A 24,569-nucleotide genomic window follows, 5' to 3' on the forward strand; every position below is an offset into this window, starting at 1 on the left:
ATTTATTTTGACTGCGTCAGACCAACACAGCTACCTACCTGAATCTATTAACTATGCAGAAATTGATGGCGAGACCAATATACCAAGCTCCTCACCCACCAATGAGTTTTCCTAGCTTACGTCAAGGTGCTTGTGTACACACATGAAAGCAAACACAATGCCTTTGTAGATTCAGGTACGTAGCCATGTTGGTCTGATGCAGTCGAAATAAATAAAAAAATAAGTTGATTGATTGATTGTCCAGTAGCACCTTAGAGACCAACTAAGGTAGTTCTGGGTATAAGCTTTCATGTGCATGCACACTTCTTCAGATGTGTATCTGAATAAGTGGTATCTGATGGTATCTGAAGAAGTGTGCATACACACAAAAGCTAATATCCAGAACTTACTTAATTGGTCTCTGAGGTGCTACTGGACAATTTTTTTATTTATACTGTAATGCCTTTGTGTCATAAGCTGGTTGGGATCATATAAAGTATGCAAATGGTTCTGTGTCTAAGGGGCTTTGAAACTTGTTCTTATGAATGGTGAATCACTGACTCAAATGGCAAACAAAATTGAGGGGACTTTTAAAAGCAATTTGTAGTATGGCAGAGGGATGCTCGGTTTAGAGATATGAAAGTAAAGTCATACTGAGATCACCCAAACTCTTGGATGCATCTTAAGTTGCTCTTGGGATCCCTGCTGCAATGTGCAAGCAATTAATCTTTTAATTTTCACCTCAGCTATGCTTTAAATTCAGATTTCTGGGAGATCGTAGGGGAATGTCAATAATCATGATGGAATAGTGTGACCACTGTCTGCTTGCTTTTATTGCCTCGTGGTTTTTATTCCCTTATTTTATTCCCTTATTTTTACATTTTTGCTTGTTCTTTGGACATTAAAAACTTAACATACCATTAACAGAAAAAGGAAAGGTAATAATAATAATAATACTATACAGAGATGTGCTGTTCAAACGCAATGTGTCCTAGTTGAGATTTTAACTCCCTTAAAACGAAAGTTCTGGCTTGAGCAAGGGGGAATTAAGGGTGGAGGGTAATGTTGATTCTCTCCATTGCATTCATCATACCTGGTATCTTGAAATATTGAGGTATGGAAGCCTTTGAAGTGCATCATTGTTGTGTTCACATTGTTATCCCTGATTCTTAGTTCATGTAAACATCCTACACTCAGCTCTAACAGATGGAACGGCTGAGAGGTGGGTGTTTACTTCAACTGATTTGGAAAATCTGCCTTCCTGAACAATCAAGCCCTGAAACCGGATGGACTGTGGGAGAGGGCAACTGTCAACTGTGCTGATTTCCACCTCATTTGAATAAATGCAACCTCCAATTATCTGTTAAAGTGGTAATCCATGAAAAAGTTTGTCTTCAGTTTTGTGTTAATACTGTGTATTTGCCCTAGCAACCTTTTGTGCCAGTGGTTTGCTTCAAGATCTACGCTGAAGGCCTATTTTTAAAATTTTCCTTTCATCTGCTGTAAACCAATTCCAAATACTTTACTGCATAGTCAACGTATGTGGAATACCATATCTGTGCAAAATATGTTGCATTTTCAGTGTGACCTTGGTATAGTTCCGGTTCATGTCCTTGTTGTCACAACACGCTAACTATATTATTTGGCCTGCCATGGTAGTGATAGCAGTGTTGAAGACCCACTTAGTAACACAGTGAGTCTTCATTCAGTGGCCATGTTGAAAAGATTTGTCCTGCCCTTCGTGCATTTTTGTCTGAACTTGGGTTTTCTACCATTAAGTTTTACAAAGCCAGCAGCATTTGTAGAGGGTGTGCTGAATATATTTATGACCTTAAGTCGCTCCTCGTTGAAGCTGGCAGGCCTTTTAGTCTGAAAGAGTTAGTGGCACGAAGGTCCCTTTTCTATTCTGAGGTTCCTGTAAAATACAGGAGCAAGCAATGTGATTTAAACTGCCTTGCAGCTGTAAACTGTGATTTCCCCAGAAGGTTCGGCATCCGGCAGAACAAGTTTTGCCACCTTTGACACATAGCTCCAGGTGGCATAGGAGGAGGGGCAGAAAGTGTCAACAGGTTGCGGTAAGTAAGGAGAAGTTGTTCTCCCTTATGCAGCAGTGCATTGATGCACAGCCTTATTAAGTCTTGTCAGCTGTATTAAAGAGAAACCTCCTTTCTCAGAAGAGTGTGCCAGGCAGTCAATGCCGCTGTCTGTTCTGGCTGTCAAGGGCTAGGAAGTGCCATTGGGTGACCTTGCCAGCTTGACTGAGGCAGCATTTTTCTGGCTTCAGAACCCTGGTGCAGCAGCAAGTGCAAAAGTAGTGACACATAAGTGGCTCTGATAGTAGATACAAAATAAGATGACAATCCTATAGAAATGTTTTTGCTTTTAACTGTGTACGTGTGTATATAGGGGGGGGGGGTGAAAACTGCTGGGTGCCTTTTTTAAAGCAGGGTGCCTTTTTTAAAAAGTAGGATTCCCACATTTATTAAAATGTTGCCACCCTAAGCTTCAGGAAGAAGAGCTGGACAAAAATCAAATAAGTAATTAATTTCTGCTCCTTAAAGCGGATTCCTGGTGGTATACAGGCTGGCAGAGAGCACAATCTACGGTATAGGCATTTTGTGCCTGAGATAAGGTGGTTAGGAGTACAGTGGAACCTCGGTTTATGAACACCTCGGTTTATGAATTTTCGGTTTATGAACGCCGCGGACCCATCTGGAACGGATTAATTCACTTTCCATTACTTTCAATGGGAAAGTTCGCTTCAGTTTATGAACGCTTCAGTTTAAGTACTCCATGGACCCATCTGGAATGGATTAATCCACTTTCCATTACTTTCAATGGGAAAGTTCGCTTCAGTTTATGAACGCTTCAGTTTATGAACAGACTTCCGGAACCAATTGTGTTCATAAACCAAGGTACCACTGTACTGTATGGGAACAGTATATAGCTCAATCATGAGAAGGAGGTGGCTTTGAAGAGGCATATCCTAATTTTGTAAAATACTAATAATAAAGCTGGGCCCATCTGGATGCAATTTTATTTGTGAACCCCAAGGTTTACCCTGTCTGACAACGAATGCCCAAGATCTTTAGCCTCTAATGCTGCACGAGTTTTTATAGGTGGGTTGCTGATCACACCCACCTGCATTTTGTTCTCCTCTCCCCCCCCCCCCCGGGCAACCTTCCAGCTTTCGTCTTGCCTCTAACGGGGAGTGGGTGGGTGCCCCTCGTCCACTTATTTAATCTGTTCTTGGGGATTGTTTATCTCAGGAGCTGTCCAGCCCCACAGAGATGCTGAACGCCTGTGTGGCTGAATTTCCTCTTGACTGCTGTATTGATCCTGTGCTGATGCAAGATAACTAAATAAGAGTGATATATACCTCTGTAAGGTTTTAAGCACTGCCTTTTTATTACAGATCTTGAGAATATTGGAAGTTTGTTTCTCTCTTGGACAATGCCCAGCTATCTCTTGCATAAATAAATAAATATTCTGGATGTAAAATTTTAGACTGGTTGGTCACTTATTTACATTCAAGTTATAAGCTGGTTTTGTTGTACTGAGAATTTGGAATGGTTTAGCAGGGTCTGAAGCTGAAAAAAAGGGCATGCATGAATACCCATATGACATTCTGCTCTGAAAAAAGCAAGCTGGTTTATTTATTTATTTTAGCCTTCTCTTGTACTTAAATATATGAAAACAACTGATGGTGGTGTTAATCTCCCTAGAATAACTTTTTTGGGCCACTAGCTTAGCCTAACGTAGCTCACAAGATAGTGAGCCCAGGTGTCAATGTTTATATTAAACATTTGGGTGGGGTGTATAAAATAAAACCTGAGTTACACTGTCTACAACAAAAAATGTCTACAACAAAAAACTGGCTGTAATTGGTTTGTAGGATTGTACAATTTTAAAACAGCAACACTGAATGTATTTTTTGTTACTTCTGGAGATTTTTTTCAATAAAAACATTTTTTAAAAAAACAACAACAGTATTTGTTGCTACTATTTCCTTCTTGGTAGGCACATTACTGCCCAGTCACAGTTAGACTAGAATACCGGGTTTCTTAATTTTCCTGGGTTTCTACCGATGGTGACTTGTTCGCAAAGTACTTTAAGGATAAAATTGCCTGCGTCTGCCAGGACCTTGACCCCCGTTACAGTAGATGAATCTTGAGAGGTGCCCAGAGCATTGTCTAGTCCTGTTGTGTTGGATGAATTTCCGTTAGTAAGGCTCAAAGACGTGGACTAGGTGCTTGGATGGGTCAAGGTGAGCACTTGCACTCTGGCTCCTTGCACCTCTTGGTTGATAAAAACTAGTGAGGGAGCAGCTGGCTGGGCCAGGGAGATTAATGCCTCCCTGTGAGAAGGATGGTCCCTGCTTGCTTGAGGGAGGCAGCGGTAAAATAATTATCAGTAATTTTTTTAAAAAAAACATAAAAAGAGAAACCCTCACTGGATTTGGAATATCTAAGTAATTACCAGCCAGTTACCAATATCCCCTTGGGCAAGTTTCTTGAGTGGGTGGTTGTGGACCAGATCCAGGTGTTCTTAGAGGAAACTGATTTTCTGGATACATTTCAGTTGGGGTTTCGGCCTGGTTTTGGCATAGAAACTACTTTGGTCACCTGGTATGATGATCTCTGTCTGGAGAAAGACAGGGGAAACATCTTAGTTGATTTCCCCCCAACCTCTCTGTGGCTTTTGAGTTACACTTAATTCCGTGTATTACAGCCTAAGCCCATTGGAACAGTTCCACTCTGGGAAATGTGGAATGTATAGTACACGCTTCGCTCTCGTGTGCAATGTTCATACAGTCACAACTGTCTTTAAGTTGTGCTTACTATATATATATTGGCACATTGTACTTTTCTCTGGCTGATGCTTCAGGACTAGATTTATTAGGGCCCGTGCTTTTGAGGAAGCGTCACACTTCCTCTCCTGAAATGTGGTACACTTCTTCCTCAAAATCGCTCATTTCTTTTTAAAACAAAACAAACAGAATGTTAATAGTAAGTTGTTGTCGTTGTTTAGTCGTTTAGTCGTGTCCGACTCTTCGTGACCCCATGGGCCATAGCACGCCAGGCACTCCTGTCTTCCACTGCCTCCCGCAGTTTGGTCAAACTCATGTTGGTAGCTTCGAGAACACTGTCCAACCATCTCATCCTCTGTCGTCCCCTTCTCCTAATGCCCTCCATCTTCCCCAACATCAAGGTCTTTTCCAAGGATTCTTCTCTTCTCATGAGGTGGCCAAAGTATTGGAGCCTCAACTTCACGATCTGTCCTTCCAGTGAGCACTCAGGGCTGATTTCCTTCAGAATGGATAGGTTTGATCTTCTTGCAGTCCATGGGACTCTCAAGAGTCTCCTCCAGCACCATAATTCAAAAGCATCAATTCTTCAGCGATCAGCCTTCTTTATGGTCCAGCTCTCACTTCCATACATCACTACTGGGAAAACCATAGCTTTAACTATACGGAGAATTGCCGAAGAATTGATGCTTTTGAATTATGGTGCTGGAGGAGACTCTTGAGAGTCCCATGGACTGCAAGAAGATCAAACCTATCCATTCTGAAGGAAATCAGCCCCGAGTGCTCACTGGAAGGACAGATCATGAAGCTGAGGCTCCAATACTTTGGCCACCTCATGAGAAGACTCCCTGGAAAAGACCCTGATGTTGGGAAAGATTGAGGGCACAAGGAGAAGGGGACGACAGAGGACAAGATGGTTGGACAGTGTTCTTGAAGCTACGAACATGAGTTTGACCAAACTGCGGGAGGCAGTGGAAGACAGGAGTGCCTGGCGTGCTATGGTCCATGGGGTCGCGAAGAGTCAGACACGACTATACGACTAAACAACGATAATGCAATATTAAGCATGTTTACCCAGAAGCAAGTTTCACTACCTAGTGTCAGTATGCTGGAGTAAAGCCTAGCACACTGATTTCAGCTACTGCTTATTTAAGGTTACTTGAGAAAATAAAGGTTACTGTCTGCCAAGAAGATAGGAAATTGACCAAATTTCTAGAAAAGATCCCCAAATCCCTTAAAAAAAACATAAATAGGAGTGGGTCTCTTGCTCAGGAAGCATGGAAGGCAGATGGAGATGGCATTTATGACATATTTAATTCCAGTGCATATTTCTTCTATACAACACCATGTCTGCTTTTTTTTTTAATTAGGACCTTAATTCTGCTTACGGCAGGAGACGCAGCTATTCATTTCTCTTGACATCCATCTGTTTTTACACTCAAGTACCCTATTAACAGAAATCTGTTCACTCTTTCTCATCCCATCTGATCTTTCCTTTTCCTTTTTCTCTCATCTTGCTCTTAAGATCATTTGCTTGTATGGGGGGGGGGTGGCAGTTTTAGTGCATTATATATTATTTGAATCCCATTCTACTATTATTGCTAAACTTCTAATAGCATGATATTTTTGTTCCTTTTGGAGCATGATTAACAAAATGCTGCTCTAGTCCAAAAATGGGGTTTCTGCCTTGCCTCCAACCAGGTATCTGCCATTTCTCTAAAACATTTCTTGCATGAGCATGAATGCATTCAAACTTGGAAACATTCCTCCTGCATTTTGCAAAGGAGCAGTTCTTAATAGAATATAAAGAGTCAACAGTATTGCAGTGTAGTGAAGAAGATGCTTAAAATGATGAACTTTGAGTACTGCTGAACAGGGAAGAATGTCTTAAACACTAGGCGATGCCATGTGGATTTTGCCTTCAATCTTCAAAACGTCTTGACCTCTTCTGAAGATGTTTGATACTGATGGCTGTTTTAATGCAAGACATTAAAATGAGCAAAGGTTATTGTATTTGGAAGTGTTTTTGTTAAGCTGTACACAGGGTGTTTCCCCTGCAAGACAAGAGGGAAATACTGTCCATAATATGAGGGAAATTTTCCCTATACCCCGTTGCTCAGAAATCAAGCCTATTTCCCCTCTTATGGGGCATAAACAAGATTCTAGCCCCATTTTCTTGACAGATTTTATTTATAAATCAGCTTTAAGCAGAACTGTCACTTGATGAATCCAATATGCAAGTAATTTTTTTGCTCTCCTGGGAGCATAATCGCCTGACCTATGCTGGGAGAGCCACAAAGACTGTGATGTCATACTGATTTAGAAACTGCAGGGGAATGGGTTCCCCATCTCTTGTATAACATTGGAAAACCCTGTCCTTTCCCCTTGAGAGGGTGGGTAGAATCACAATGAAAGAAAAAATGGCTGGCTATTAATGATGTGTTTGCCCCTTGAGCAGGGACGCAGGTGGCGCTGTGGGATAAACCACAGAGCCTAGAGCTTGCCGATCATAAGGTCGGCGGTTCGAATCCCTGTGATGGGGTGAGCTCCCGTTGCTCGGTCCCAGCTCCTGCCAACCTAGCAGTTCAAAAGCACGTCAAAGTGCAAGTAGATAAATAGGTACCGCTCTGGTGGGAAGGTAAATGCCGTTTCCGTGTGCTACTCTGGTTCGCCAGAAGCGGCTTTGTCATGCTGGCCACATGACCTGGAAGCTGTACCCTTGGCCAATAATGCGAGCTGAGCGCCGCAACCCCAGAGTCAGTCACGACTGGACCTAATGGTCAGGGGTCCCTTTACCTTTACCTTGCCCCTTGAGCAAGGAGCATATTCTGTTTTTAGATTATACAGGTGTGTCACAGCAGCCATTCTTACAGTCTGCTCTTCTAAAAGTGCCCAGAGGGTGGTGGACAACATACTCATAAAACCACGTTATATAACCTCTGAAAGTCTAGCAAACCATTTCTAAAAGCAGTAACAAAAGAATATGCCGTATAGTTCCCTAACAGTAAAAAAATGTTAACACAGAAATGAAACTAGGTGTTGCCTATTAAAAGCCTGACAAAATAAGGAGCGCCTTCTATTTCTGTTTAAAGACACATAAAAAAGCAAGGTGGACGTGTTGACAGCAGGAGAGTGCTCTAGAGTTGTGGCAACATCTTAGAAAAGGCCACATCCGTGGTGCTTTATGAATGACCTGAGGTGGCTCTGAGAACAGGTAACCTGGCCCAGTTAAGGTCTTTAAAGCATATATAACCAGTACGTTGAATTGAGCCAGAAAGGGAGTATGACGCCAGTGATGGCTTTAGGGACATGTTACTCCCTTTCACACTCTCAAGAGAAATCAGCTGCCCTTATTCTTTATGTTAAGTCTGCAAGCTGCACATACTCTGTCATCTTAAGTTGCCATTCTTCTTTAGTTGCAGACTAAACATATAGAATAAGAGAACAACATATGTTTAGAAAAGATTGGAAAACGTTTATTGAATATATGGGGGAAATTATGTACACCTGAAAACGTTGGCTGGATGCAATAATGGAATGCTGAATAGTTTAGTTTTTTGTAAAATATGCAGAGATTTATGATATGCAAAATGAACCATGGAAAGAGAAGGGGAGCCATTGATATTTTAAGGTTCTTTAAGGGAGTATTTTAAATTGTAAAACAGAAAATGTAATAAAAATTATAAATAGCTGGCTGTGGCAGCATGCAGACTAACGAACGTATGGCGGCATGAGATTTAGATCTGGTACAGCAAGAACGACAGATATAAAATATATTTCTATGGTGGCAATTTCCCCTGCCGTGGTTCAGCTTAGATCAGGCCACAACCCACCAGCTGGGAGGCAATAGACCAGCACCACCTCCCCCCTGCAAATCTCGACCCAGCAATAATTGAAAATAAAATGAAACTGCCCGGTTAAAGGGGGGAGAGGAGCAATATTCTAGATTAACCAATCAGCGATACAACCCTGAATCTGAACCTGCATAATATAATATAATTTTTTTATTTAAAAAAATAGTTTCCTAGGGTAACGTCTACTACCGCAGCCAGGAGGACTTACAGTACTGTACTACAAAAAGCTCGCAGACCAGGGCAACAACGCATGCGGCCTAAGCAGGGTGGGAGGGACTGGGGCCGGCCAATCAGAGGAGGGGAAGCTTGCGCGCGTTGTCCAACGGCCGCTCAGGCCCGCCTGGGCGCGTGCCCGGACCTGCCCAACGGGGGAGCGTTTCACCCCCGCCTCCCTCCCGCTACGTCACTCGAGGAAGACGAAGGAAGCCGCCATGTCGGACACGGCAGATTCGCCATAACCTTTTCCCTGCCGAGATAATAACCTTTCACCATAACCTTTTCCCTGCACGCCGCCGTTTTAATAATAATAACACCTTAATAATGCGCGCGCGTGTATAGATACGTATTTATTTTTAACAAAACGTTAGCGCCCCTCGGTAACAGACGAATTTGAGAGCGGATTATGGTGACGGCGCTCCTCCTGAGGGGACGAAAGTGCTAGTTCTTTTTTTTTTTTTAATTCTACAGTTTTTATTACCACCATGGAAGCTTCGTCGGCAGGTGAGTGGGGGCTCCGAAGGGGGCCCTTTTTAATGTATACGGAAATCGCGTCGAGGCGTCGCGTCGGCGGAGGTATTCAGCCCCCGCGCGGGGCCTGACGGGACGTGGCGCGAGAGTCCCGAGCGGGTGGTGTAGTCACTGGTACTTCCGGTTCAGTTAGTGGGCCGGCATGGCGTCGGCCGTGTCGGGGCCGGAAATGTACGTGTGCGCTTGCGCGTGCGTCTGGTCCTCTCGGTTCGCAAACGCGCCTGGTTGGCTGTGTTTCCTCAGGGCGGAGAAAGCGACATTTTCTTAAGGAGAGCGAAGCTGCCCGGTATCCTCCTTTCAGAATGGAAGCGCCACGCCCTTCCTGCCGGGCCCACCTATGTTTTGCCCAGACGCGGGTCTCGAACCCACGACCCTTGGTTTTGAGAGTCCCGTGATCTACCTATTGAGCCGCCGAGGCCTTGGAACGGGAAACCTCGTTAATGGAACAGAGAAGCCTAACTGTGGCACCGAGTGAAGGAAACGCTGCTTTTTACCTGCCCCAAACTGTCCCGTCGAAAACCTTAACCCAAGCTGCCCATCCTGCTTTTAAATGCCCCAGACGTTCAAAGGGGGGGGGGGGGAGAGAGAGAAAGAAAAGAAGTTCATTTCCACTTTTCCTAGACCAGTGGTTCTATGCCCTATGGGCCACATTTGCTCGCACCCCACCTAATTTTTTTTATTGATAAAAAATACATTGGAAAGGAAAAACAAAAACTAGCAGTGCTGGATTTATAACGTAAAACGCAACTGCTTCATAATATGATCATGGGGTATCCAGAATGTACAAAACAATGCACCTGCTTACTCAGGAGTTCCATGCTTCATGTCCTTGCATTTTGAAAAAGCTTTAATAATAAATAATAATAAGACCAACTAAGTTTATATTTTGGTATGAGCTTTCGTGTGCAAGCACACTTGGTATCTGAAGAAGTGTGCTTGCACACGAAAGCTCTTACCAAAATATAAACTTAGTTGGTCTTTAAGGTGCTACTGAAGAAATTTTTTTATTTTGCTTCGACTCAGACCAACACGGCTACCTACCTGTAAATAATAATAATTTATTATTTATTCCCCAGCCACTCTGGGCGGCTTACAACAGAAAAATGAAATAAAATAATCTATTAAACATTAAAATAGCCTTTGTCATTGAAATTGATTTGTTGTGGATTGCCACAAATAACAGGGATCTAAACCTTTTCATAGAATCATAGAGTTGGAAGAGACCACAAGGGCCATCCAGTCCAACCCCCTGCCAAGCAGGAAACGCCACCAAAGCATTCTTGACATATGCCTGTCAAGCCTCTGCTTAAAGACCTCCAAAGAAGGAGACTCCACCACACTCCTTGGCAGCAAATTCCACTGCCAAACAGCTCTTACTGTTAGGAAGTTCTTCCTAATGTTTAGGTGGAATCTTCTTTTGTTCTAACCCAGTGCCTAACTTCTGAGTTGTTACACTGGGGGTTATTCTCAAAATTATGCGGACTCCTAGATAGTATATCACTACTAAAATGAGTTCTTGCACAGGCAAATAGATTCCATTTAAGATGCAGTCCTGCACACGTTTACCTGAGAGTAAGTCCATAGTAATTAAGTGGGGCATTCTTCTGAGTAACTATGGGGTAGCACTGTTGGTAGAGCATGAAACTCTTAATCTCAGAGTCGTGGGTTTGAGCCCCACGTTGAGCAAAATATTTACTGTATGCATTGCAGAGGGTTGGGCTAGATGGCCCTTGTGTTCCCTTCTAACTCCACGTTTCTATGATTCTATCTGTTCTTGGGTTTCTTTCCATAAACCTCTGCATGTAGTAAAGACATGCAAGGGTTCAAAGCAGGAAGACCTACTAGGCACCCTTTTGAGTACCTGGCACCTTGAGCTTTAGAAGTTTAGAAATTGCAAATTTCCATTTCTATGTATTTAGAACTTCCGTTTATGATGCCTCTGTCCTTCTTGCATTTCTGCTATACCGTGTTTCTCCGAAAATAATATATTCCTTGAATGCTTAAAAATCCTGCTATGGCTTATTTTATGGCTACGTCTTATTTTCGGAGAAACAGGATAGCTTTTTCCTGTTTGATCTCCTGGTTTTGCTGCCATTTCCTCTACCTAATCCTAGCCTGTTGCCTTTTGGGCTTTGGGGATGACTTTTGTAACTTCCATTACACCGCTGCTGCAAGTTCTTTCTTTGAACTGTCCTCTTTTTGTTCCACCTCATGAAGAAAAACGACAAAAGACTTCTGAAGGAGATGTTTTGTCAATGCTGCTGAAAATATTTTTGCCCCCCTTCCTTTCCCCCCTCTATTTGGATCAGCCCTCCTTTGAATAACATATGAGTCTACCTCTGGTCTTGAGTTCTGTGTTGCAGCTGCTGCAAGCGGCTGCTAGAGGTTGCTGTTTGCACGCAGAACGAGGCTCTTTCAAAACCGGCAGCTGGATGCCACTCTTAACTTGCTAGCTGTTAGAGTTGCAGCCCTAAAACATTTTGAATGGTACAATGACAACAGTTCATTATTTTTTATTTTCACAATGCTTTTGTGTCAAATAAACTGGTCCTGAAATAAATTAGCTTTTAGGTTGGTAGGAGAAGTTTGTGTGCAGCAAGCTGAATAATTCCACTGTCGTTCTGCTCATGGTCTACCTGCATATTTAGCCGATTAACAGCTTCTTTGATTCTCTGCATATTTTATTCATTGTCTAATTAATTGCTCTGTTGACTTCCCCTCCTAGTTAATTACCCACTGCCTCCTCATCAATTCCATTCATGCTTAATTTGGAATATTGTTTATTTGATTCTTTGCCCTTAAGTGGCTGTTTCTGTTATTGTCCTGTTGATTCCCAGCCTAATTATCAACTGATTTATCAATTACCCGTTGCATATCTGTTCAGCTGCTACAGGGATCGGCGGCAGCCTTATTATTATTAGTAATTATTTATACAGTGTGCTGTGTGATTTCCCTCTCCAGTTCCATTCATCCTTGCAACCAATATGAGAAGCTGTTCATTATCATTCTGTCTTTACGGGCAGGGAATTGGTTTGCAAGCGTGAAGTTCGCTCAACTAAACCACAGTACATTATAGCACCTAACTTCTTGGCACTTGTAAGATAAGTGTTGCTAAATCCGAGCTAGGTACCGTAGTTCAGATCTGCAAGCTTTATTCTTGTTTAATGGGATTTTAATTCTTCGGTCCTGTATATCTGAAGGAAGATCTCCACTCCAATTATTCAACCTGGACACTGAGGTCCAACTCTGAGTGCCTTCTGGTGCTTCCCTCATTGCAAGAAGTAAAGTTACAGGGAACTAAGCAGAGGGTCTCCTTGGTAGTGGCGCCTGACCTGTGGAATGCCCTCCCGTTAGATGTCAGAGAGATAAACAATAACAGTATATGACTTCCCAAAGACATCTGAAGGCAGCCCTGTACAGGGAAGTTTTTAATGTTTGGTGTTTTACTGTGGTTTGATAACTTGTTGGAAGCCTGCCAGAGTGGCTGAGACAACCTAGTCAGATCGGCGGCATATAAATAATAATAATAATAATAATAATAGTAATAATAATAAACATCTGGAAGGCCATGTGTTCTCTTGTCTATGCTTTAATTTTAAGGGTGCCTGATTGCAGAATATGCGAGTACAGCATGTCAAGTGTGGAAAGTAAAACTGATATATTTTGTTGCTTGAGGTAGAACAGAAAGTGGTTGGGTCCACCAAGTCAATGCTGTAGTATCCAAAGGCCAGCAGAGCTATTTTGCTACCCAAGGAGATGATCCCACAATCATATCACCCTGGGAGTAAAAATTACAATAATAATGAAGGGTGACATCCAGTGTTGTGTGATCAGGTTTGTTCTTGTGCAGCAGCGCCTCCCTATTTCCTGGCTGCAGTCATGCTCCTAAAATCTGTTTTAGGGAGGGGTCCTTCTGGAGCAGATTTGGGTACGCGTGGAGCTACAGTGAGGAGGAAAGTCCCATTGCACAAGCAGGAATCTGTAGTGCAAGTGGGCAGTCATAATCGGGTAGCGATCTAATTAATTAACTAACGATCTGCTTGTTTTTCTTCTTGCCCAAATTCAGCCACTTGAGGCACGTTCCACACTCTGCCAAACTGTAAGGCCGGTCCGGAAAGCATATTCTTTCCCTTACTGTCACAGAGAGATAAGAGCCAAAAGAGCGTACATGGCGCTCATGATCCAACAGCACGAGATAACCAAATTTTATGTGTTCCGTGGGCATAGCATTATGTGAATCGTGCATGGTGTAGTGAAAAGGGATGTTCATCAGCATTTCAACTGCTCTGGTAGGTGGTGTTAACCTACAGGAAGAGTACAAATGCGCACTCCAGCAAGGTGCGCCATGTGCCAATGGTTAATCTAGATGCTTTTTTATTCCTTTCTATTGGCAATTAGGCTGCTATCCAGGGCACCCTGCATGCCTCCAGTTCCCACTTTTTATGGAACTATGAGTGCAAGCAGAGTGACAGTGAAAAACTCTGGGCTTTGTACTGGGGTGGGGGAGTAACGTAGCAACCACTATGTGTTGCTTCCCGGCGATCAAACCAAATTAACAACAAAAAAATATCTTGACTTGAATAATTTCATGGGTTTCCTTTTTTCAGATTAACTGTTAAAATGGGAAAAGAAGTTAATAACCCACTTTCATTTATGTTATATTTTCCAGGAAACAGATCCATCTACATGTGCAAGCTCTGTAACTTATTTTCCCCGAACCAGTCACAACTGCTGTCTCATGTCTCCGAGAAGCATTCCGAAGAAGGGATTAAGGTGGATGACATCGTTATTCCTCTCAGACCTCTTGCGACGCCGGCAAATCTAAATAAAAATGGAGAAGGTACCGCCAGCAGTCGGCAAGGATGCAAATAATTATTACTGCTGTTCTTTGTGTTATGTTAAATTTATAAAATTGCTTCGACCTCAAAAAACGACCAGATCCTCTGTTTAATTCATGACAGCAGGAAAGTCTTTTGCCTAATTCATGAACGCTTCCAACTGCAGTGATTAAATGTCTCTGCATAAGGCATGGAAAGCTTTGATGGTTTCATGAGTCTGCCAGAGGATTTGTTTGTTTCATGAATTATAATATTTGCTTAATGTCTGCAACTTCATATGTTGAGCTACCCCCCTTCCTTATCGTAAAAGAAAAGATGCCTTAATTAAGCAACTTCACAGACTCAGCTTTGTGTGTGTATGTGCATGAAACCACACACAGCTGCACTAACTGTTCCACACCCCTGTTCACGAACAAGCACACACCCAATCCATCACCTTTCAATTCACATTCATCCCACAATCCCCCAACACCCCGTTATCCTGCTTTCTCTCCCTTCCCAGTTGCGGCTGAATCATCCTCCCATACAGCCTGCAGCGATCATGGCATCACAACCATGAAGAGATCAGGTCGTTGGGAGGCCAGATGCTGTGGTTTGGGTACCTTTCCAGAGGATGCTCTAGCTCAGTGATGGCCAAACTTGGACCTCCAGCTTTTTTGAAACTACAATTCCCATCATCCCTGATCACTGGTCCTGTTAGCTAGGGATGATGGGAGTTGTAGTCCAAAAACAGCTGGAGGGCCAAGTTTGGCCATCACTGCATTTGCACTCCATGGTTGAGTGTCACACATGAACCTGCCTGCCTGCTGGCTAGTCGTAGTAGCTGGATTGCTGAATGCTGAGTGAAGCAATGGGAGGCTACCTTCTCCAGGTCTGGAATCATTTGGGTGTGTCCGGATGAGAAGTCAGTGTCTCCAGACAGACTTCAGCCCCCTTAATGTGGGTGCCATTATATCTTGATGCAAGGCGGCCATTACGGGGGGGGGGACCAAACTCCCATCTGGCAAGGAGACAGTACTGCAGCTGTAACATCTAGCATGGCTCACAATGTGGCATGATGCCCTCCTGTGAACGTCACCACTGGAAATAAATGGCAGCAACGTGGAGGCTTTCTTTGTGATGGTAGCTATCACATTCAAGTGGCAGGAGTTGTGGCCGCGGCTCATTTGCTTGATAACCGACACATCTTTCTGAAAGCTGTACTTTGTGCCTAACTACCAATGAGTGGGAAAATTCAGGCTTTTCTTTGGAAAGCCACCAGTGCAACAAAAAATAAATAAAACTCTGCAGTCATTTGACAAGCTGATTGCCTGGATGTTATGTTGGTATTTGCACAAAAAAAATCTCTCCCTGTGATTCATTTTTATGCAAAGACAGAACAAGGACTATTCATAATTTATAATGGAAAATTAACACTGGTGCTATTAAGCAAAACAACAACAACCACAAACCATGCAGCAAAGGTTGAGCAACTTTGCTGATGACGACGTCAACTCCACCACCTAAATAGGGTGACATTTTCAACTTCTCTTCATTTTTAACAACAACATTGCCCTTGATGATAAAGGATTTCAGGCTTGAAGTCATTATGAAGGCTTCCTAAGCCCAGTTTGGCAACTGGATTTTACAAAAGTTACCAGCTAAGCCATCTGTGGCCTAGAAAAAGAGGGAAGGACCCACATTTGCAAAGCTGTTCTGCTCAGTCGTCTACAGGCAGTTCTTTCTTGGCACAGACAATCTGGGTTTTTTTGTTTTTTACACACCTGCATTATTGTATAAATGATACCAAGGCTCAGGGGTCAGTGTACTGGAAGACGCATCTATTATTGCTTATTGTTGATTTTGGGTGATATCCAATGTTACCCAGACTCGGAGCCAACCCATTTAAGTAGCTTAATTTCTGTTATTTCAGTGGTTGGACTCTTGATGTGACTAACAATGGATATCACCCTTTAATTATATTGCATTTTTAAAATATTTTCTTGTTTATAAGTCAACCAGGATGGCTATAATAAATTAATAAATTAAAAATACCTTCCAGCACATAGCTAGGGCTTGATGTATAGACCAAATTCAGTTCTGTTGCTCATTGAATTAACTGGCTATTTGTTTGCATGTGTGGTAATTGCAGATATGGTAACTCACAAAATATTTCTAATTTGTTACCCTTTTCGGGCATTCTTTTTTTAAAGGGAGTGGTGTCTATTTTCTGACCCCCACACATTCATTTGGGGATTACGAGACATGTAGGCTCTGTTCTAATCTCCAGTGAACATCCAACACATGGAGGTTGGGTGACCCCCCCCCAAATGTCTTGGATTATTTCACTTGAGTTGTGATCTCCTTGTATGGCAAAAGCCATCGTGTGATGGGCCAATCATTTACTGCTTGAAAATCTTACCTTCAAGCAGTGATGCCAGCTTGCTTCCACAGTGTCTAATTTGTTATATGATGGAAGGAAAAGAGCATGTGTAGTTTTTGCTATGGAATTTTAATGTGTCGTCTTGAGCTATCTCCCCACCCACCCAAGGCGGGGAAATAATCTTCAGATCTTTCTGTGTGTTTTGTGAAGTCCTGCTCCTCGGGGTATCAAGACTTTGTGCGGCCATCATTGATTAGAGTTATTGTTTTTGAAGCGCTCAAAACTATCAAGGGTTCTATGAAGGTAAAATCAGCAGGCTTGCAATCTATTCTTAGATGCAAATCAGCTAGCTAAATGTTACACCTACCACCATCGCCTGATAAGAGTGATTTTGTGCTGTTGTTTTTTTAATTTTTTTAAACGGCAACCTTACTTTCCCCTTTGTGTATGTGTGAATTGTGGTACAGCTTGTTATGACTGTACCTCCATTCCCCACCCCCACCCCTGACACTTTCCCCTATGTATTCTGAATCTATATCAAATAATTAATGAAGCTCAGTGCTCTAGAAATCCAAGCACATGTTAGGCACATCTCAAGGGAATAATGAAAATGTAGGGGTGTTTTCCCCGCACAGTAGCCACGGTTTTGCTCTTCTGCTGCAGCAACAGCATTTAATCTCCCCTCCCCCTTTTCCCAATGCATGCCTGTTAAAGAATTTACACAATTACATAATTATTACATGGCACTTGGATGAAAAATGTGCATTGGAGAAAGAACAGTATAAAGATTTTTCTCTCGAGATAGTTTATTTCTCAATTTCTTTTTGAAATGTCATCTCTCTGGATATTAGTCTAGGCAGAATGTGTTTTCTCCGCTTATGCATTGCTTTGAGTGGCATTTGCTGACCTCCCCAAGTCTAGATGACAAAAGAGCCAGTTCTCCCCAGCAGACAGGTTTCAGATTAGATTAGACGAGGACAGTGCTTGCTCTTTTCCTATACCAGGGATGGGGAGGCTGAGGCCCTGGGGTCCAATGTGGCCCTCCAGACCTTTCTGCTTGGACCTTGGAACTGTCCCCAGGCCACACACCCCAATAGTCTTGCTTTGAACCTGTCCCCCCCCCCCCCAAAAAATCTGGCTGGGATGTGCCTGTGAACTGCTAATGCCCCTTGGTTGGATGGAGAAGAGAGAGAAGTGGGAGGATGATTTGTGTAGAAACAAGTACATGGGTTTTTTCACCCACTTTCGGCTTTGGCCTTGGTGACTACTGGCATGTGACTTTCAAAAGGTGCCCAGAAAGGATTTCAGCTGTCGGGACTGTCAAGGTTCCCCCACCCCTGCCCTAAAAACCTAGATCTTCACACCTCAAATGGAAAATGAGGGGACAGAGGTAAATGGGCTGAACAAAAGCAGTAAACTCCGGGGGGAGGGATATTTCCCCCCATAAGCCCACCATGGACAATCAAGGCAAGGCTCCATCCCTCCTGATATCAGCCCAAAGAAGATACGTCTGGGATAGTGGAATGGAAGACCGCAGGCCTCCCTTTGGAGACTTGTTTCCCACTATGAGACCCTAGAAATACCTGCTTAGAGAAATCCAGACCTAAAAACAAATGCTTAATTTTTAACGTGCACAGCTTTAGAAAGTTTCCAGAGAGCTCCTTGTCTTAATATTTTCCTCTCAAGGGCTGTCACGTGGAAGAGGGAACAAGCTTGTTTTCTCCTGTTCTGGAGAGTAGGACTCGAGCCATTGGCTTCCAGTTAAAAGAAAGGCGGTTCCGACTAAGCATCAGGATGAACTTTCTGACAGTAAGAGCTGTTCGACAGTAGGACAGACTCCCTCGGAAGGTGGAGGACTCTCCTTCCTTGGAGGTTTTTAAGAAGAGGTTGAATGGCCATCTGTCATGGATGCTCCAGCTGAGATTCCTGATGACCCTTGGACTAGGTGACCCTTGGGTCCCTTCCAACTAGAAGATTCTATGATACTGTGACTCCAGGGCTCATTGGTGCTCCAGTCTTAGCTCCCCTATCTCCTTGCAAAGCTGCACCTCCTGCACATAAATGCAATATCACAAGGAAGAAACATGATATCTTGGCTGCTACCAGAAGCAGCAAGTGCTTGGGACACAGGGCAGCCCTTTGGGATTTGGGCTGGCCGACCCCATAATCCAACCACCAACCCTGTAGTAAATGTTAAGTCTTGGGATACTCAAATGCAGGAACAGCCTTGAGGTTAGGCACTCTTGGAACGAACTTGCCCATTACCAGTTTAAAGAGCAGCGTAGGTGCTCATTAAGCCCCAGAAGAGCCACACACAGCTGCTTTATGACTTCTTAACATTCCTCCCAACAGAGCTCCTCGTAGTGAAGAGGAAAAGAGGCAGGCCGAAAGGATCGACCAAGAAATTTTACGCTGATGAAGAACTGGCAGAAAGCAGCAACTGCGCTCCAAGCGAGGGTGCTCCAGTGGGACCTGAGGAAGGAGGGGAGCTGGTGGAAATTCCGCCAGGCAACCTGGAATGCCGGAAGTGCAACCGGAAATTCTCCAATTCCCGGCAGCTACGGAAGCATATCTGCATGATTGTTAAACCTGAAGATTTGGAGGAGGAAGATGATGGAGGTAGGTGAGCTTTCTCTTGTGTATTTCTGAAGGCATGTGCTGTGATCCACAGAAGAACAATGCGTGTGCACATGGGGAAAGCAACATACACAAAGTTGGTGTTTTCGTTTGCTAAGTCTACCGTTGTGGCTCCTGTTGCCAGCCAGGCAAGCTGCTGCTGAACGTTAAGGATCATTTAGGATTGATTGCGCCTCTGGGCAAATTCAGGAGAACCATGGTCTTATACAGTTTGGCTCTGTGGCTTCACAGCTTGACAACTGTAGGGAGGTATTGGAACGTTACAGAAAGGAGCCTTAACCCTTAAACTGTATTGGATGGATGACTTTCAAACAGGTAGGGCATACTCCTTGGTTCAAAGCAGAGTTAGAAGCTCCGATATAGAAACTAGGCGCCAAATTGCTCCTTTAACCAGGGTTACAGTTGCCATTTGGGGACCAGACAGCTCGAAAGCTATATTCTAATTTTTGGTTCCTGAAATTCATTCGGATCATGCAGATAAAAATATAGCTGATAGAATTCTACAGGATGGGGTATTAGCGTGTGAAAACTGTCAAGATCCGAGGATCCCCAGGCATGCGCCTCCAGGTCAGGCACCATCCTGGCACCCAGGTATCTTCACTTTGTCGCAAGTGGCCGATAGCCATGTGCAAAATGCACCTGGCGGATTTTGGTTCAAAGTAGGTACATCACACCATTTATATACTTTTTGCATTTGTGGGCTGGTTTCATTTTTAGTTAAGCACCCACGCTGACTTTGTACTTGCAAGATAATTTTGAGTACACATGGAAATTGTTCACTAAAGTTGGTTGCCTATGTTGCTTTCCGCAGAGATTAATTGATAGGTAGGCATTGGGTAGTACAGTATCTGGTGCTGTGGGATCTAAATAAAGCTGGCAGGAATTGAAAGGAGCTTTGGGGGGTAACGTTCTTTGTTTTCTGGTTTGTTTCATTGCTTAAGGAAGCCGCCTGGTTGCCTCATTTGCGACATGTGTCCCTTGTCTCCTCCACATGTTATTTTCAGCAGTACTATTACACTATTCTAGCATAATTGGGATTAGTAAATGCTTTTAAACGTGAACTTTATGTGCATTACTGAAACTCGCTGTCTTTGACCCCACAAGCTCATTAAAACCGTAAAATGTGATCTTGATGCAGTTTCTTACGTAGACTACTCACGGTTCTTCCAGCTGAAATTGGTTTCTGCTTTTATAGAAGAAAACAACTTTTCTGTTTGCAGGTGATGAGAAAAATAAACCAGTCCGTGCCATGCAGGGAATTAATTCTTGCCACTGCCCAATGCCTGCTTTTTGATACTGACATAAAATACGGCCTAGCTTGGGATAGCCAATGGGTTGGCCTCCAGATGTTGGACTACAACCCCCATCATCTCTGACTGCTGGCCATGCTGGCTGATGGGAGTTGTAGTCCATCAACATCTGGAGGCCAACCCATTGGCTATCCATGTGCTAGATCTTTTGGACAATGCCTATGGGCCATTTCCCACTCTCTGAGATGTTGGTTTGATTGTATTACATTATAAACATTCTGCCTGCCAACCTTTTTAAGGATTCAGATGTGCCTAAGCCTTTTTTTTTTAAGATAAATTTTTATTCATTTTTTTTCATAAAGATATTAACAATCATTCATATTACAAATAATTCAACCTATATGACTTCCTATATGACAGAAGTTACCACTTATGGGTTGGAAGGAAGATTTGCCTAAGCCTTTGGTGAGACAGTATCTTCCCAAACTCAGCTAGAAAGGCCCACTGGGAACTGTCAAGAGCTCTGGATTTCCATGCCTCACCCCACCACAACCTGACCCAGAAGAGGCTCTGGTTTTCATTGCCAGTTTCCCTGAGAGGGCTTCAGATTCCAACAGAACAGGGTACACTCCAGCTCAGGAAGTGGAAGAGAACTCCCTTGCAGATGCCTATCTAAGGCAACCCATATTTTCTGGTTCCAGGACCTGAAAAATGGCTGGTTGTCTGACCAGGGTGAAGCTGAAAACCAACAGCGGTGTCCTGGGTGCCCAGTTTATTATGCCCACTTGGCCAGGAATTAGAACAAATGGCCCACATAACACCAAGCTAATTCGGTCATCATTGCACACCTGGTTCAAATGTTACAAAAATAATTGTTCCCCCTCCATATATATATGTGTGTGTGTATACACACACACACACACACACACACACACACACACTGAAAACGGCAACCGTCCTGCAGAGGACCGGTAGTAAAGATTTTAAACAAAACAAAACCCCAAACGCTCCAATGAAGAGCAAGTTCAAAGTGTGCCAATTAAAGGACCAAAACATGTGCTGCAGATTCACCAGGGAGCCCCCTCCAATTACGAATGCACTCCACATGGCAGAGGAACCAATTAGGGACGCTGAACAGAAAATATTGATGGCTTGAACAGTCTAGCTCGAAATGCTGTTGAACATACTGATTCATATGTCATTGACAGCCGCCTTCCTCAACAGTAGAGATGTGAACATCCCGTAAATGGGAGTCTAAATTCAGATGCAGCATAGCATTAAATTACTTGTGCATGCCACACTGGGATTCAAATCGCATAGATCTGGATACAGGAGGTCAGTTTATTAGTTTGCCAAATCAAAGTGCCAGCTGTTCAAACTGATTGCTTAATGTTCCTTAGGAATGCAGAGCCAGGGCAAAGACTATTCATCTCAATCAGGCTGTTGCGAGGGGGAGGGGGGGAAAAGTTCTCAAAAAACCCACATTTGTTTTAGTCACTCTTAAGTCGAATGGGCCCCCAAACAGCTTGTAAATACAGATGGAAGGCAGAGGAGGAGAAGGCAAAAAGTCCAGATTGTGATGAACAGGGCAGTGCACACACCAACAGGGCTTTTGTGGGGCTCCTTCTCCTGCAGCTGTCATCTGGTAGGGTTGCTCAAGAACTTTGGCCCAAAACATCATTACAATGGTACTTTGGTTCTCAAACTTAATTGGTTCCGGAAGTCTATTCCAAAGCCAAAGCATTCCAAAACCAAGGCACACTTTCCTATAGAAAGTAATGCAAAATGATTGGGGGTGGTGGTGAACAACTTAAATTAGCTGCTCAAGGATACAAACGGGATGAAATAAGCCTTAATTACGATGGGAGGGGGGGGGGACTTAAATTTGCTGTGCAACAGTGAAAACGGAAGCTCAGGAGCATGTTCGGCTTCCGAGGCAAAGGTCGAAAAGCGGAACACCTACTTCTGGGTTTGCAGCGTTCATGTTCTGAGTTGTTCGAAAACCGAGGTACGACTGTATTATTATGGCAACCCTATCATCTGGCCGTCATATACAGTAGATTACCCAGTACTTCCATCTCTGCTCACAGTATTGCTCACACTCTCCAGTGGTAGTGAAGTTCTACTTCCTCCCCACAATGTTACCTGCGTTAACCCCATTTCAAATGCTATTTCCCACCTTTGCAAGCAACCTCACTGTGCCAGTTCAGTTCTTGCACTGCAGCCCCCCCCCCCACTCTCCTGGATTGCAGGCTTCGACTGCAAAGCTTTCTGAAGCTGCAGAATTGTTCCACTCCTGTTTCCGGGATTTTGGCATTTTAGAGCTCCCTTTATCCCCATGTCAAAATGCACGAGGGACAGTATCAAACATTTTGCAGGCTGGTTCCTTTTACAGGAACAGATTGGAACACCCAGGGAAGGTGCTGAGGGTGTGACTTTGCAGCACAAGATGAGAATCCACGTGTTCCTCCTTTTACCTTCTTTCCGATGTTTGCTCTTTAGGTAATGATTCTGACGTTGACCTTGACAGGAGGGAAGACGAGCGAGAAAAAACGCCAAAGAGGCAACGGCTTCAGAGAACCGAGAAGAGCCTTTCAGCAAAGGACACAGACCAGCTCTCGGGAGCTAAGAATCCTATTATAAGTGTAGTTCTGACAGCCCACGAAGCAATTCCAGGTAACTCTTAACTGCTCACTCTTAGAAACTTTTACTTCAGGAAGCCATTAAAATAAAATGAACAGCTCCAAACATTTGCAATCTGAAGCAGACCTCCTCATTCCCTTTATCTCATCATAAAGATCCCCCCCCAATGTAGCTCTTAAATTGTAGGCATCTGCATTGCTGCAATTGCAGTTCAGAATCTTGAGAATCTCTCATTTCATTTCATTTCATTTTTCTTTCGGTTATCAAGATAGCAGAGGGGACAAATATTGAAGACATGGCAGAGTAGGTGATTCACATCATGATTTCAATCAGCAAGGGGGGGAAACTGGTTTAAAATTATTGATTTAAATCAAGTTTCCTGTTGATACTTTCTATGTTTCCTAAACAGTGGTGCAAATTTGACCATTTCCTTTGGCCCCTTGTCTTAAGGTATTAGCTTACATAAATATTTACAGTTTCTTTCTTTTTTTGCTTAATGATATGTACTATTATTGCATGCTGCCATTTCTCTAAGGAGCTCCAAAGCTGTGTGTGAGTTTTTCACAATGTGTCTACTTGCAAAAGTGCACACACATTTCTTGTTAACCATGCGTAGCCCCAGAACTCAGCAGTCTGCAGAGATTTTACAAGCTGACGCCTCATTTCAATCCTGAATCAAGCTCAGTCTTAAACTTTGACCAAAAGTGTTTTGGGAAGTAGAAGGGGGCAGGGAGAAAGGCCAGCACATCACCTGCTCTTTTCTCCAGCAACACAAGACACCATTAGGCTTTTGAGATGTAGATAAACAAGTTCTTCCCTCCCCTTGTTTTGTGGTGGATTTCAAGCTGTTGTTCTGATATTAGATGTTCCAGAACAATGGAAGCTGGAGATATTTGCAGGTTTTGTCATGCACAGATCATTGCCTCTCTCTTTCTCCCACATTGATTTCTCCGATGCATCTATAGCAGTGGTTTTCAACCAGGGTGCTGTGGCACCCTGGGGTACCTCGAATGATGGTCAGGGGTGCTGTGAGCAACTCTGTCCCTCTTTCCTTCCCTCCCTTCATCTGATGCCCTCTCGCATCTCAGCCTCCCAAAGGCTTGCACAGCTGTTTTTTTACAGTAGCCCTGGCTACAAGCTCCCCAGGTGGATGGTGCCTCCAGGGCTGGCCAGGGGGTGCTTCCCAGGCCCCTGTGGGGCAGAGTGAGGAGGCACCTCTCTTTGAGGCAGCGGGGGGGGGGGGGAACGGGACTGGGGACAGGGACAACAGCTCAGAGACCAGGGGCGGTGGCAGCAGCTGCCCAGAGGACTCCCAAGCAGAGGGGAGAAGAGAGGAGGCTGGGGGAACCCTCCACAAGGGAGGGTGTTTAAACGGGGGGAGGGGCTGCCGGCTCTGCAGGCAAGGGGTGACATAACTGGGCTCCTGAGCCCCACAGGGATGCCGCAGAAAGA

At 43.7% G+C, this 24,569-nt stretch overlaps 1 protein-coding gene across 8 annotated transcripts in view; it reads left to right on the forward strand.

The window, feature by feature from the left end:
* ZFAT (zinc finger and AT-hook domain containing) overlaps positions 1–24,569 on the forward strand; it is a 110,923-nt gene that overhangs the window by 20,810 nt on the left and 65,544 nt on the right. For 5 of the 8 annotated variants that reach the window (XM_060277597.1, XM_060277598.1, XM_060277594.1 and 2 more), the window contains 3 exons: positions 14,057–14,227; positions 18,940–19,206; positions 22,977–23,150. In XM_060277597.1, the coding sequence (XP_060133580.1) occupies positions 14,074–14,227; positions 18,940–19,206; positions 22,977–23,150 (595 nt within the window). In that variant the 5' untranslated portion in view covers positions 14,057–14,073. Of the gene's footprint in view, positions 1–9,047; positions 9,361–10,355; positions 13,677–14,056; positions 14,228–18,939; positions 19,207–22,976; positions 23,151–24,569 lie in introns of those variants that run through there. The other 3 variants (XM_060277593.1, XM_035124522.2, XM_060277599.1) reach the window with 2 other exon arrangements.

The sequence above is a fragment of the Zootoca vivipara genome, chromosome 8 (genome assembly GCF_963506605.1).
Source record: "Zootoca vivipara chromosome 8, rZooViv1.1, whole genome shotgun sequence".
Taxonomy (NCBI): Eukaryota; Metazoa; Chordata; class Lepidosauria; order Squamata; family Lacertidae; genus Zootoca; species Zootoca vivipara.